The sequence below is a fragment of the Balaenoptera ricei genome, chromosome 15 (assembly GCF_028023285.1).
Source record: "Balaenoptera ricei isolate mBalRic1 chromosome 15, mBalRic1.hap2, whole genome shotgun sequence".
NCBI classification, from domain to species: domain Eukaryota; kingdom Metazoa; phylum Chordata; class Mammalia; order Artiodactyla; family Balaenopteridae; genus Balaenoptera; species Balaenoptera ricei.
This window is the reverse complement of record NC_082653.1, coordinates 79,850,572-79,863,326: the sequence shown is the minus strand read 5'-3', so window position 1 is coordinate 79,863,326 and position 12,755 is coordinate 79,850,572. Positions and strand designations below refer to the sequence as shown.

At 51.3% G+C, this 12,755-nt stretch overlaps 1 protein-coding gene across 1 annotated transcript; it reads right to left on the bottom strand.

Moving 5' to 3' along the window:
- Positions 1-9,808: 9,808 nt before the first annotated feature.
- On the bottom strand, positions 9,809-11,171 carry CLDN3 (claudin 3). Its single transcript, XM_059896023.1, has one exon. It carries the CDS (start codon positions 10,835-10,837, stop codon positions 10,175-10,177), a length of 663 nt encoding a protein of 220 aa, XP_059752006.1. The 5' UTR covers positions 10,838-11,171; the 3' UTR covers positions 9,809-10,174.
- Positions 11,172-12,755: the final 1,584 nt, after the last annotated feature.

Sequence of the window (12,755 nt, the reverse complement as noted above, 5' to 3'; positions counted from 1 at the left end):
TACTTCACCAACAAGGGAAAAGGAAAACAAGAGGCAGAGGAGTGCAGTCCTTAACATCTTGGGCTCTAGAAGACCAGATGCCTGAGTTCAAAGCCCAGCGTCTCTGTGTAATGTCTGTGTGAACTTTGGGCAACTAGTATAACTTCTCTGTGCCTCAGTTTTCCTATCTATAAAATGGGGATAATGATGATAATACCACTATTCAGTCAACACTTGCACTTAGAAATTGTTAGCTATTATTTTCTCTCATTGGGATATCATCAAAGTGCTGGTTAGTGTCGCAGATCCATTCTCCGCTCTTGACTGGGCCTCTGGGAGGCTCAGCTTTGCAGGCTGTATTAGCCTGCAAAGCTAATAGAAGAGAGAAATGCTGGCCTATTTGTTTCTCCTGCTGCTCCCAGGTTTGCTGTGGTTCCAGCAGAGAGTGTGTCCTTCTACAGCTGTGGCTACTGTCCAGCAACCCTGTTTCGCATGGTTCCATCTTTCAACCCTGTAACTCGGTTTCCTCCCATTGCTTCTTTAGCCTTGGGGGGTGGTAATGGCTCCCCACTATTGTTAGTTTCTTTTTTTTTTTTTTTTTTAATGCTGCTGGAGATGCAGCTCTTTTTATTTATTTATCTATTTTTGGCTGCGTTGGGTCTTCGTTGCTGTGCGCGGGCTTTCTCTAGTTGCAGCAAGCGGGGGCTACTCTTTCTTGCCGTGCATGGGCTTCTCATTGCAGTGGCTTCTCTTGTTGCGGAGCATGGGCTCTAGGCGCGTGGGCTTCAGTAGCTGTGGCATGTGGGCTCAGTAGTTGTGGCTTGTGAGCTCTAGAGCGCAGGCTCAGTAGTTGTGGTGCATGGGCTTAGTTGCTCCACGGCATGTGGGATCTTCCCGGACCAGGGCTCGAACCCGTGTCCCCTGTATTGGCAGGTGGATTCCTAACCACTGCGCCACCAGGGAAGCCCTCTTTCCCTTTTTTTTTTTTTAATTGTTAGTTTCTTGGTACCTCAATATCCTTTACTGAATTCCCTAGCTCTACCCATACCTCTCTGTACATAGTCCCTCCAATAAAGTCTCTTTAAAATCAAGCATGTTGGACTTTCCTGGTGGTCCAGTGGTTAAGACTCTGCCCTTCCAATGCAAGGGGCACAGGTTCAATCCCTGGTTGGGGAAGTTCCGCTGGCCACACGGCCAAAAAAATAAAAAATAAAGAAATAGAATAAAATCCAGCATGCTGTCTGCTTTCTGCCAGGCCCCCAGTGACACAATCAGTCTTTAAAGTTTGCCAATCTAAAAGGAGGAAAAATTTGTTTCACTTAGAGAATTTAGAGAAATACCACTTAATAGGAAAGTTATACATCTTTTCATATGTTTATTAGCATAAATAGTTATTTTTATAATTGCTTCTTCTCCTTTGCCGATTATTCTTTTGGACTGCTATACTTTCTCTTGTTGATTTGCAGGAACTCTTTATAGTAGGTGTTTTAACCATTTTTCTGTTACATATGATGCAAACATTTTCTCCCTGTTTCTTGCTTATCTTTGACATTTGTTCATTTTTCCCTTCTATGTAAATTTTTTTATTGTGGCAAAAAACATATAACATAAAATTTACCACCTTAACTATGAAGTATAGTTCAGTAATTTTAAATAAATTCATATTGTTGTGAAACATATATTCAGAACTTTTTCTTTTTCTTTATTTGGGATCTTAGTTCCCCGACCAGGGATCGAACCGGCACCCCCTGCTGTGAAAGTGCAGAGTCTTAACTATTGGGCTGCCAGGGAAGTCCCCAGAACTTTTTCATCTTGTAAATCTGAAACTATACCCATTAAAGGACAACTCCCTTTTTCCTCCTCTCCTCGCCTTGGTAGCTATCATTCTGCTTTCTGTCTTTATGAATTCGACTCCTCTATGTACCTCATATAAGTAGAATCATACAGTATCTGTCTTTTTGTGGCTGGATTATTTCAATTAGTATTTATCTTTAAGGCTCATCCATATTATGGCATATGTCAAAATCTTTTTTTTTTTTAAATTTTTTTTAAATTTTTTACTTTTTTAATGCTATTCTTGTCTGCTTACATTCTTTTTATGTATGTATGTATGTATGTATGTATGGCTGTGCTGGGTCTTCGTTTCTGTGCGAGGGCTTTCTCTAGTTGTGGCAAGCGGGGGCCACTCTTCATTGCAGTGCGCGGGCCTCTCACTATCGCGGCCTCTCGTTGCCAAGCACAGGCTCCAGACACGCAGGCTCAGTAGTTGTGGCTCACGGGCCCAGTTGCTCCGCGGCATGTGGGATCTTCCCAGACCAGGGCTCGAACCCGTGTCCCCTGCATTGGCAGGCAGATTCTCAACCACCGCACCACCAGGGAAGCCCCTTCTTCCTTTTTAAGGCTGAAGAATATTTCATTGTATGTATAGACCACATTTTACTTATCTCTTTATCCATAGATGGACATTTGCATTCCACCTCTTGGCTATTGTGAATAGTACTATGAACACGGGTGTGCAAATATTTCTTTGAGACCCTGCTTTCAACTCTTTCAGGTATATATACCCAAAAGTGGCATTGTTGGATCATATGGTAGTTCAAGTTTTTTACCCCCATACTGTTTTCCACAGCATCGGTACCATTTTACATTCCCACCAACAGTCCACAAAAGTTCCAATTTCTCTATATCCTTGCCAACAGTTGTTATTTCCTGTTTTTTTTTTTTTCTTTCTTTTTGAGTTTTAGGAATTCTCTATAGATCCTGGATATTAATCATATATCAGATACATGATTTGCAAATATATTCCAAAACCATCCCGTGGATTGCCTTTTCATTCTGTCCATAGTATCTTTTGATGCACAAAATTTTAAATTTTCATCAAGTCCAATTTGTCTATTCTTTTCTTTTGTTGCTTGTGCCTTTGATGTCATATCCAAGAAATTGTTGCCAAGTCCAATGTTGTGAAGCTTTTCCCCCACATTCTTCTAAAAGTTTTGTTGTTTCACCTCTTATGTTTAGGTCTTTGATCCAGTTTTAGTTTTTGTCTATGCTGTCAGGCAAGAGTCCAGCTTTGTTCTTGGCATGTGGATATCCAGTTGAAAAAACTGTTCTTTCCTCATTGAGTGTTCTTGGCATCCTTGTTGAAACTCATTTGACCATTTTTGTGAGAGTGTATTTCTGGATTCTCTATTCCATTTCATTGGTCTGTATGTCTGTCTTTCTGCTAGTACCACACTGATTTGATTACTATAGTTTTGTAATATTTTGAAATCCAGATGTGTGGATTCTCCAACTTTGTTCTTCTTTTTGGCTATTCAGTTCCCTTGAGATTCCATATGAATTTCAGAATGAATTTTTCTATTTCTGCAACAACAAAAACAAAAATGCCATTGGGATTTTGACAGGGGTTGCATTGAATCTGCAGATCACTTTGGGTGGTATGGATGTCTGAACAATTTTAAGTCTTTCAATCCATAAACATGGGGTGTCTTTCCATCTATTTGTGTTTTCTTTAATTTCTTTCAGTAATGTTTTGTACTTTTCAGTGTACAAGTCTTTCACCTCCTTGGTTAGGTTTTATTTCTAAGAATTTTATTCATTTTGATGTTATTGTAAGTGGAATTGTTTTCTTATTTTCCTTTTCAGATTGTTTATTTATTTTATATTTGTTATGCACTCAAATCTGATCGTCTTTTGTTTGACTTCTTCTGGGGTTTGTGTCTTGCTTAGGGAGGCTTTCCTCATTTTGATAGCATAAAAATGTTTTCTGCATTGTCTTCTAGTTCTTTCTAGTTTGCTTGTTTGTTTTGTTGTATTAGACCTTTAATGCATCTGGATTCCCAATGAATTGCCAATGATTAGCATGTGGACAGAAGGCAAGGTGGAAGGATGGGGATAGTAAAAAGTGTTGGGACTTCCCTGGCGGTCCAGTGGTTAAGACTCCTCTTTTCCACTGCAGGGGGCACGGGTTCAATCCCTGGTCAGGGAAGTAAGATCCCCAATGCTGCTGTGCGACATGGCCAAAGAAAAAAAAAGTGTGGAGACTGGGTGGGGAGAGGGAAAGGAGGAGGGGCAATATAGGGGCAGGGGATTAAGAGGTACAAACTACTAGGTATGAAATAAGCTACAGGGATATGTTGTACAACATGGGGAATATAGTCAATATTATATAATAACTATAAATGGAGTATAACCTTTAAAAATTGTGTATCACTATATTGTACACCTGTAACTTATGTAGCATTACTGCACATCAACTATACTTCAATAAAAGAAAAACTGTGGAGGCTGGAACAGCTCTAGGTGGCTGCATTGTTGGGTTTGGGAAGGAGGCACTGAAGGGTCTGGAATACCAGGCAGAGAAATTTGGGTTGAAATGTAACTCCGTGTCCCTACTCAAGTTTTTCAACCTTTCTCTTACTGGCTTGTATACAAATTTTGTACTTCAACCAGGTTGACCTTTTGGTCAGCTCCTGACTTCTGGTCTGACACCTTGCCTTTGCCCAATCAGTGACTCCTGCCTGGAAAGCCTTTTCCTCTTAGCTCTGCCCATCTAAAACCTACTTACTCAAGACCTTTTCAGGGACCCCCCGCCCCTCCGCCCACAAAGCCTTCCTAGACTGTTACAGCTCTTCATGACCTCTGAACTCTTCTAGAACCAATCTGCTGCTGTTCCCTGATTGCACATAAGACACAGTCATTTTTGTCTCCAAAAGGCACCATGGACATTAACCTTGTCTCTCCTTTATTGAGTATCAGCTTTGTGCTGGGCATTCTGCTAGGCTTGGGGCATACAAAGGTGAACAGGATGCTTAGGTCCTTCCCCGACAGAGCTGATGGTCTAGGGCAGGAGAAAGACAAGTTAAGAGGTGATTCTGTCCACCTGCCAATGCAGGGGACATGGGTTCGATCCCTGGTCAGGGAAGATCCCACATGCTGCGGAGCAACTAAGCCCATGTGCCACAACTACTGAGCCGGTATGCTGCAACTACTGAAGTCCGCGTGCCTAGAGCCCGTGCTCTGCAACAAAAGAAGCCACTGCAATGAGAAGCCCGCGCACCGCAACGAAGAGTAGCCCCCACTCACCGCAACTAGAAAAAGCTTGCGCGCAGCAACGAAGACCCAACGCGGCCAAAAAAAAAAGAAAGAAAAAGAAAAAAAGAGGTGATTCTGACACAGAGGGACAAATGCTCTGGTGTTGCCCGGGATGTCCAGGACTCTGTAGGAATAGGCTGGGTGTCAGGGAAGCATCCCTCAGCTGGGATATAAAGTGACCTCTAAGCTTCCCAAGATGGGTGAGGTGAAGATGGGGAAACTGTGCCAAGAAGAGAGAATGACTTGTGTTGAGGGTCCAGAGAGCACGATCTTTGAGGAAGGGAAGGCTGTCTGGTGGGGTTGGGCCTTGCAGGCCGGGGTGGGGAGGCAGAGTGGGGCTAATGCAGGGAGTGCAGGCAGACGCTGAGAGGCAAGCACGGCTCTGCCCTTGTAGGGGCTCTTTAGGCATGCCATGGTGTCTGGGTGGGCTCCTAAGGGCCATGTCGGCTTGGGGGACTGGAAGGATTTTAAATAGGGGAGTGACATGGCCAGATGCAGGACTGTGTCACTCGGCTATTCCAAATGGCTTGGAAATGGACTGAGCAGGGTTGAGGGTAGGGAGAGGCAGTCTGGAGATGGGAGACCCTCTTGAGGCTGTTACAGAAAGATGGTGCTAGCCTGGTTGGAATCGGTGGTACAAGTGGGGAAGAAGAGAGGTGGACGTATCTAGAAATAATAACAGGCTGGTAATTGACAGGAGGTGGCAGAGCCTGGAGCCCAGCCTCATCAGCTTGTGAGCTCCGGTGGTCTCATCGTGTAATGCCTACCCTGCAGGGTTCTTACGGAGATCAAATAGAGCAGGGACAACATCACCTCTCTTACAGAGGAGAGTGGGAGCTGGCCAGTGACTTGTCCAAGGTCCCTCACCAGGGCCAATGCACTCTCTCTCTCTCTTCACCTCCTCTGCAGTGCATACTTGTCTTGGCAAGGATGACCTCGAATGGAGCCCTGGCAGGGGAGGGAGAAGGAAGGTACTGTCTGTCCCTCCAGGCCTGCCGCAGACCTTGAGGGAGCCACAGTAAATGCTGTATTTGTTTGATAAAACACTTGGCTTTTGGTTTTGGTAGGAGGAAGAGCTAGAACAGGTGTGGCAAGACCAGGGCAGCCTGCAGCACAACAGTGGGAGGTGGGGTGGGACAGAGCCCCAGGGCCTGGCAGGGGGCTCCAGGGGCTGTGGATTCTGAAGAAATCCAAAGACTTTCTCACGACCCAGCCATCTCCCTCATGTTCCCAGACTCCTGCCTGGCTGAATACACCAAAATATTAACGATACCAACTCAAGTTAACTGACGTTCTACTGTGTGCCTAGCATTGTGCCAGGTGCTACTCCTGCACATAGACAGGAACACAAATGGGCGCTGGCCTGTACTGGGTGCTGCAGACAGAGAGACGCTCAGGATAGTGCCCCTGACCTTGGGAGATGACCTTCTGCAGGGGACATCTCCCAAGAAACGGAACAACAACATAGTGTAGTATGTGCTGTGATGGGGTGAAACTAGACTGCATGGGAATCCAGAGGATGGCTCAGCTAATCCTCAACACAGCTCAGTGCTATTATCATACCCATTTTGTAGATGAGGAAACTGAGACTCAGAGAGTGAACTGCCCTGTTTACCTGGTCAGTTTGGTTCTGACTAATTTTCTTCTGCAGGGGGTGATAAGGATAAAAATGGGGATGGAAAAGACAAGTTACAGGGGCCCTCATGGATCATCTGGTCCAAGCCCTATGTTGAAATGATGGGGAAACTGAGACCCAGAAGGGAAGGGAATTGCTCAGAGTCACACAGGGAAAGGAGCGGATCCCAGCTGACTCCCAGTCCAGTCACACCAAACGCCTTTCTCTTCTCTAGCAGTCTCAAGATTTCCTGGGACCCCTCACGTGGGACCCTCCTCAGTTTGTGGTCTCTAGGCTGCAGACTCTACCCCCTCTGTTTAGACCCTAAACTCCAGAAAGAATAAGGAGAGTTTGAGTTAGGACAGATCCTGAAGCCAGGCAAGGATGTGTGTGCGAGTTGGGGTGGGAGGGTGTAGGATGGGGTAGGATACCTCACCACTACCCGCCAGGGGAGCCCAGGAGAGCCCAGGCTTGGGGAGAGACTAGTGAGCCAGGGGAGGGTCTGAGGCCCGGGAGCCCTTCCCACCCCACCTGAGGATCTGATTGGGTCTGTCTACCTTGTCTGCCACATCCCTGTGGCTCGGGGGTGCTGGGGATGGACCACAGGGGGCTGGCTGGCTCAGAGCCTCAGGCTGCAGCTCTGCCACAGTGTGGCTGGGAGGCGTTGCATCCAGGCTGCCCTCATGAAGCCGGTGGTAAATGAATAAACTCGCTCCTGCCTGCAGGGCCCTCTGGGACAAAGAAGCCACCTGGTGCCCCTCAGTTTTGGCTTGGGCCAACCTGACTCCCTGGTTCCACTGGCAAAGAGACCGTGGGGCTGGGTGAAGGCAGATGCAATCCCTTGGTCCTCTGCCTACACCCCCAAATCCCATCTCGTTCCCTCCCCCTCTACTGTTAAGCCTCTTCCCTCTCTGACACTTCCCCCCACGGAGTCCCCTCCCCTTCGCTGACCCCCTTCTCTGAGTCCCTTCCCTCTTACTGGGCTCCCTCCCCTCACTTCCCCGTGGCTAAGCCCCCTTCCCCTGAGGCCTCCGCCTGGAGCCCTCCCACCCCCCGCCCCGAGCCCACATCCCCTCCCTCTAGCTCTCCCTAGGATCCATCACTAGCAGCCCCCCTCATCTTCATATTCCATGTCACTCTGTTTCCTTCCCCCCAGGCTAGAAGACTGGTTCCCAAAGGGGACTGGGTTGGAGAGAGAGTAATGGCAACCCCAAGTCCTTTCCTGGAATCCCACAGAGAATGAAGGATCTAAAGCCCGGGTACTCTTACTGTTCATGGTAACCTACTTCCTCTTCCTCGGGTCATAAAGGGTAAAAACATGTCTGTTGTTCCTTAACTAGAGGAGAATTTTTTGGGAGTTATGTGAAGCATTCTACTGAAAAAATCTGCCTGCCCCTGGGGCCTTTTGCTTTCGCTATGCTGCAGGCCAAGAAGTTCGAGATACAATAACTTCGAAATAGTTGCAAGCCTCCACAATCCCAAATACCTGTCCTGTGACCCTTGCTCCCCTGCAAGTGGCTCTCCTGGCCTGGATTCCCCAAACCTCTAGGACGCATGGTCTACATGTTCTGTTTCTGCTTCTCATCTCCCACTCACTTTTCTGTCCACTGCATCTGCCCCCGCGCCTCTAGTTAAGGTCTCCAGTGACCACCTTGCTGCTTTTAATCTTCAGGCTTCTTCTTGCCTAACGACTTCTGCAGCCTCGGATGCCATTGCCAACGCCCGCCTTCTTGAAACTCTTTTTTTCTCTTTGGTTTCTAAACTGACCTCATCCACTTCCGTGGTTTCGGTTGCCATATGTATGCTAACAACAGCCAGGTTTACTGTTCCTGAGTTCCAGATCTCTACGTATGCCCTGTCACTTCCTGGACGTCTCTGCCTGGAGGTCCCACAGGCTTGCCAAACTCTGTTCACTCACAACTGAAACCATCATCTTTCCCCAGCAACCTGGTCCTATTTTGGTAAATGGCACCACCAGCCAGTCAGCGACCTAAGGCAGAAAATTGGGGTTATCCTAGCTCTTTCCACTCCCTCACCCTGCATATCCAAATGGTTCTCCAGCCCTGCTCGCCTTGCTTCTTTTATAACGCCCCCTCCCCATCAGGCCTGGTCCCCCATCCCACTGTCCCTGCTTTATTTCTGGGCTGCATTATCTCACACAGGGATAGCTGCACAGCCTCTAAGATGGTCTCCTGCCTTCATCCCCCTCCTTGAGTCCCAGTTCTGCAGGGGCAGCTGGAGAGGTTATTTTAGAGTGTAAATTTGACCAGATACGTCCCTTCCACGATTCCCATAACATTAGATTAGGGTCCCAAATCTGTAATTCTGCACACGAGATTCTCCATGACTTGGCCTCTTCTGGACCCAGGGCCCCATTGCCACTTCCTCCCTCACCTTGTTATCTACCCAGCCACTGGAATCCCACTTTCCTGGTTCTGGACACCATCCCTCTTTCCCACTGCCTGAACCTCTTACACCTTCTCCAAGACACAAGTGTTTCCAAACCTTGTTTACCTTAGCATTAGAATGTCACCAGAGAGTTCTGAGTCCCCCCCCTTTCCCTCCCTCAAGGGTTTCAGGAAGAAAATGAGGCCCCTCTCTCACCTCTTCTCCTGGTGAGAAGATTCCACTCAGCTTTCTTTGGTAGTGTGTTTTACCAAAACAATAGATCTTTTTGTTCTCCTTTCCCAAATATGAAATCATAGCATTGAATGTGCTCTTTCACACGCCACAGGGGAGATTCAGGTGTGCAGGAGCACTGTGGAGGGCCGGTGCTCCAGGCACAAACCCTAGAGAAGGGGGTCCCTGACATCCTCCTCCCACCTCCCCCATGCCCGGAAGTGCTCATGCCTGCCCCTCCAGATTGGGGCGTCATCGTCTGAATCCCCAGTGAAGAGGCCAAAGGACCAACTAGCTAGTGAGCACCCAGCTAAGTTTACAACCCCACTTTCTCGGCTACCGAAACTCGGTGCCTCTCTAAGCTTCATCCCGGGCAGTGGGAGAGCAGAATCCAGCCAAGGCCAACCCTTCTGGGGGTGGGGGTGGGGGTGGGGGTGGGGGAGCTCTGCAGGGAGGTGGAGGCCTGTCCGCGCTCAGGACAAGGAGGCGCACGCAGGCAACTGCAAAACGAAAGGTTTTTATTGAAAAATATCAAGTGGCCCTTTTCAAGACTGCGGGTCCCTGCTCAACGAGGGCTGTCAGGCCGCAGCCCGACGGGGCGAACAAGTAGAGGCGGTCACCCCAGCTCCGCGCTCCAGAGGGGCAAGGTTTCATGGTCCATGCTGGCTGGCCCCTGGGCTCCGCAATCCCGCTCCCGGGCCCGAAGAGGGGTGGCAGCTGGGGAAGGGGGCGCCGGGAGGTCCCCTCCCAGTCCAGCGAGAGAGTTGCCTGGCATCTGGGTGGGCTGGTCTCCGATGCAAGGCCGCACGCAGGCCTGGTGGGCGCGCCAGCTCGTGGGGGTGGTGGAGGCTCCCCGCGGCTGCTCACTCAGACGTAGTCCTTGCGGTCGTAGGCTGTGCCGGTGCCGGCGCCCGGGCCGGTGGAGCGCGGCGCCGAGTAGAGGATCTTGGCAGGCGTGTGTTTCTTCTCGCGCGGCGGGCACGAGCAGCAGAGCAGAGCGCCCCCCAGCAGCTGCAGCGCCGCGGCCGCCCAGCCCGCGTACAGGGCAGAGCCCATCTCGCGCTTCTGTGCATCTGGCACCAAGGGGTTGTAGAAGTCCCGGATGATGGTGTTGGCCGACCAGGACACCGGCACGAGGGTGAGCAAGGCGGCCAGCAGGAAGAGCACGCCCGCCACGATGGTGATCTTGGCCTTGGCCGTGTCGTCCTGCACACAGTTGGTGCACTGGGCACCCACGAGCGCCACAAGGAGCCCGAAGGCGGCCAGCAGGATGGCGATGACGATGAGGGCGCGGGCCGCCTGCAGGTCCTGCGGCAGCGCCAGCAGCGAGTCGTACACCTTGCACTGCATCTGGCCCGTGCTCTGCACTACGCAGTTCATCCACAGGCCCTCCCAGGTGATCTGCGCCGTGATGATGCTGCTGCCGATGAAGGCCGTCACGCGCCACATGGGCAGCGCGCAGCACACGATGGTGCCCAGCCAGCCCAGCACGGCCAGCGAGGTGCCCGCGATCTCCAGGCCCATGGACATGGCTGCCGCGCCAAAGCCGTCACTGGAGGGCGGCTCCGGGTGCGGGACGACGAGGGGCCGGGGCCGCTGGGGCCTGGGCGGGAGCGGCGGTGCGCCGACGGGCTGACGCCCGGATTGATGGAGCAACGGACAGACACACGGATGGCGCGCGCCCTAAAGGCTCCGCTCTGCCCGTTCGCGCAGCGGCTGCGCCTGCACCTGCCTGTGGCTTTGTAGGCGGGCGGCAGCGACTGGGCTGGCCCTGGGCTGGGGCAGGTTAGTCTTCGATCCCGGCCCAGCGCTCCGGCGGGGGAGGGAGGGGCGGAGCCGCCCTCTCCCGGGCCTGGGGACAGTGACGTGGCCCCTCTTCCCACCTTCACTAAGCGCCCTGGGAGGAAGGACTTGGCCAGGAGTGGCTCACGGCGCGGGGGTGGGGGGTGCCAAGGGAGGGCGGGGCCGAGACCTGCGCCCCCGCCCCTCGCTCCTGGTTCCCCACTGCTCGGAAACGAATTCTACGGGGTGTGGGGCGAAAAGCACAAAGTGCTGGACACTCCTCCTCCCCCGCGCATTTTCAGCGCCGTTGGCACGGGAGGCGTGGGGAAGGGGGCGCTGCCAGCTGCCAGGGATCCGCGGGGACAGGGAGGGCCCACTGTGGGCGTGGCCGCGGCTGTTTTCCCAGAGTGGGCCGCTGCCCCGGGAGCTGCGCACCTGCTCCTCGGTCCCTCTGGCCTCTGAGGCAGCGCTACCAGCGCAGGATCTCGGCCTGATCCAGGCCCATGGTGTTGCCATCCCTGGACGTCTGGACTCAGAAGCCAGGGACAACCCGCAAAGGCGCCCAGAAGACACCCCTGAGCCAGTGCTGAACTCAGATCTCTAGCCCCTCTCCAGCTCTCAGCTCTTAACACTCGCAGTGACCCTGGAGCCCTTTAGCTGAGCTGCTCTCTCCTCCCACAGCCGCCCCCATTGAGTCCCCTCCCTTCACAGAGCCCTGGTCCTCTCTCCCGCTGCGCCGGCGGGGAGTCAGAACCGGGATCCACCTTAATGAAACGGTGGTGAAAGAGGTTTGATCCAGGCAAAAGTGGGAAGTCAGACATTACCTGCAATGGCCTTGCTCCCACACCTGGGCTATCCCTCGCCCTGCTTAGAGCCCTACAGAGTTGGCCTTGGAGGCCCTGTCCCCCATCTTCCTCGCTTCCCCTCACCTCAGCGCCCCCATTCTTGCCGTGTCCTCTGCCTGGGATATTGCAGAGACCACATGGCTCACTCCTTTCACCTTTCATGTTTTTGTTCCCAGCCAGGCCTTCCCTAACCACACTATTTAAAATCACAGCTGGGACTTCCCTGGTGGCGCAGTGGTTAAGAATCTGCCTGCCAATGCAGGGGACACGGGTTCCATCCCTGGTCCGGGAGGACCCCACATCCCGCGGAGCAACTAAGCCTGTGTGCCACAGCTACTGAGACTGCGCTCTAGAGCCCGCGAGCCACAACTACTGAGCCCACGTGCCACAACTACTGAAGCCCGCGTGCCTAGAGCCCGTGCTCTGCAACAAGAGAAGCCACCGCAATGAAGAAGCCCGCGCACCACAATGAAGAGTAGCCCCCGCTCGCCACAACTAGAGAAAGCCCGCGCGCAGCAACGAAGACCCAACACAGCCAAAAGTAAATACATAAAATAAATTTATTTTTAAAAAATTAAAAAATAAAAGAAGATCACAGCTGGAAATTCCCCGTCGGTCCAGTGGTTAGGACTCCCTGCTTTCACTGCAGCGGCCCAGGTTCAATCCCTGGTGGGGGAACTAAGATCCTGCAAGCCACGTGGTGCGGCCAAATAAATAAATAAATAAAATCGCAGCTATTCACCCCACTATGTCCTGTCCCCTTTTTATACTTTACATTCTTTTTTAGCATTTAACACCGTCCATCATACTCTATATTTTTC

Bases quoted from the DNA above. Each gene is read 5' to 3' on its own strand.
- CLDN3 (XM_059896023.1), bottom strand. From the start codon at position 10,837: ATGTCCATGGGCCTGGAGATCGCGGGCACCTCGCTGGCCGTGCTGGGC.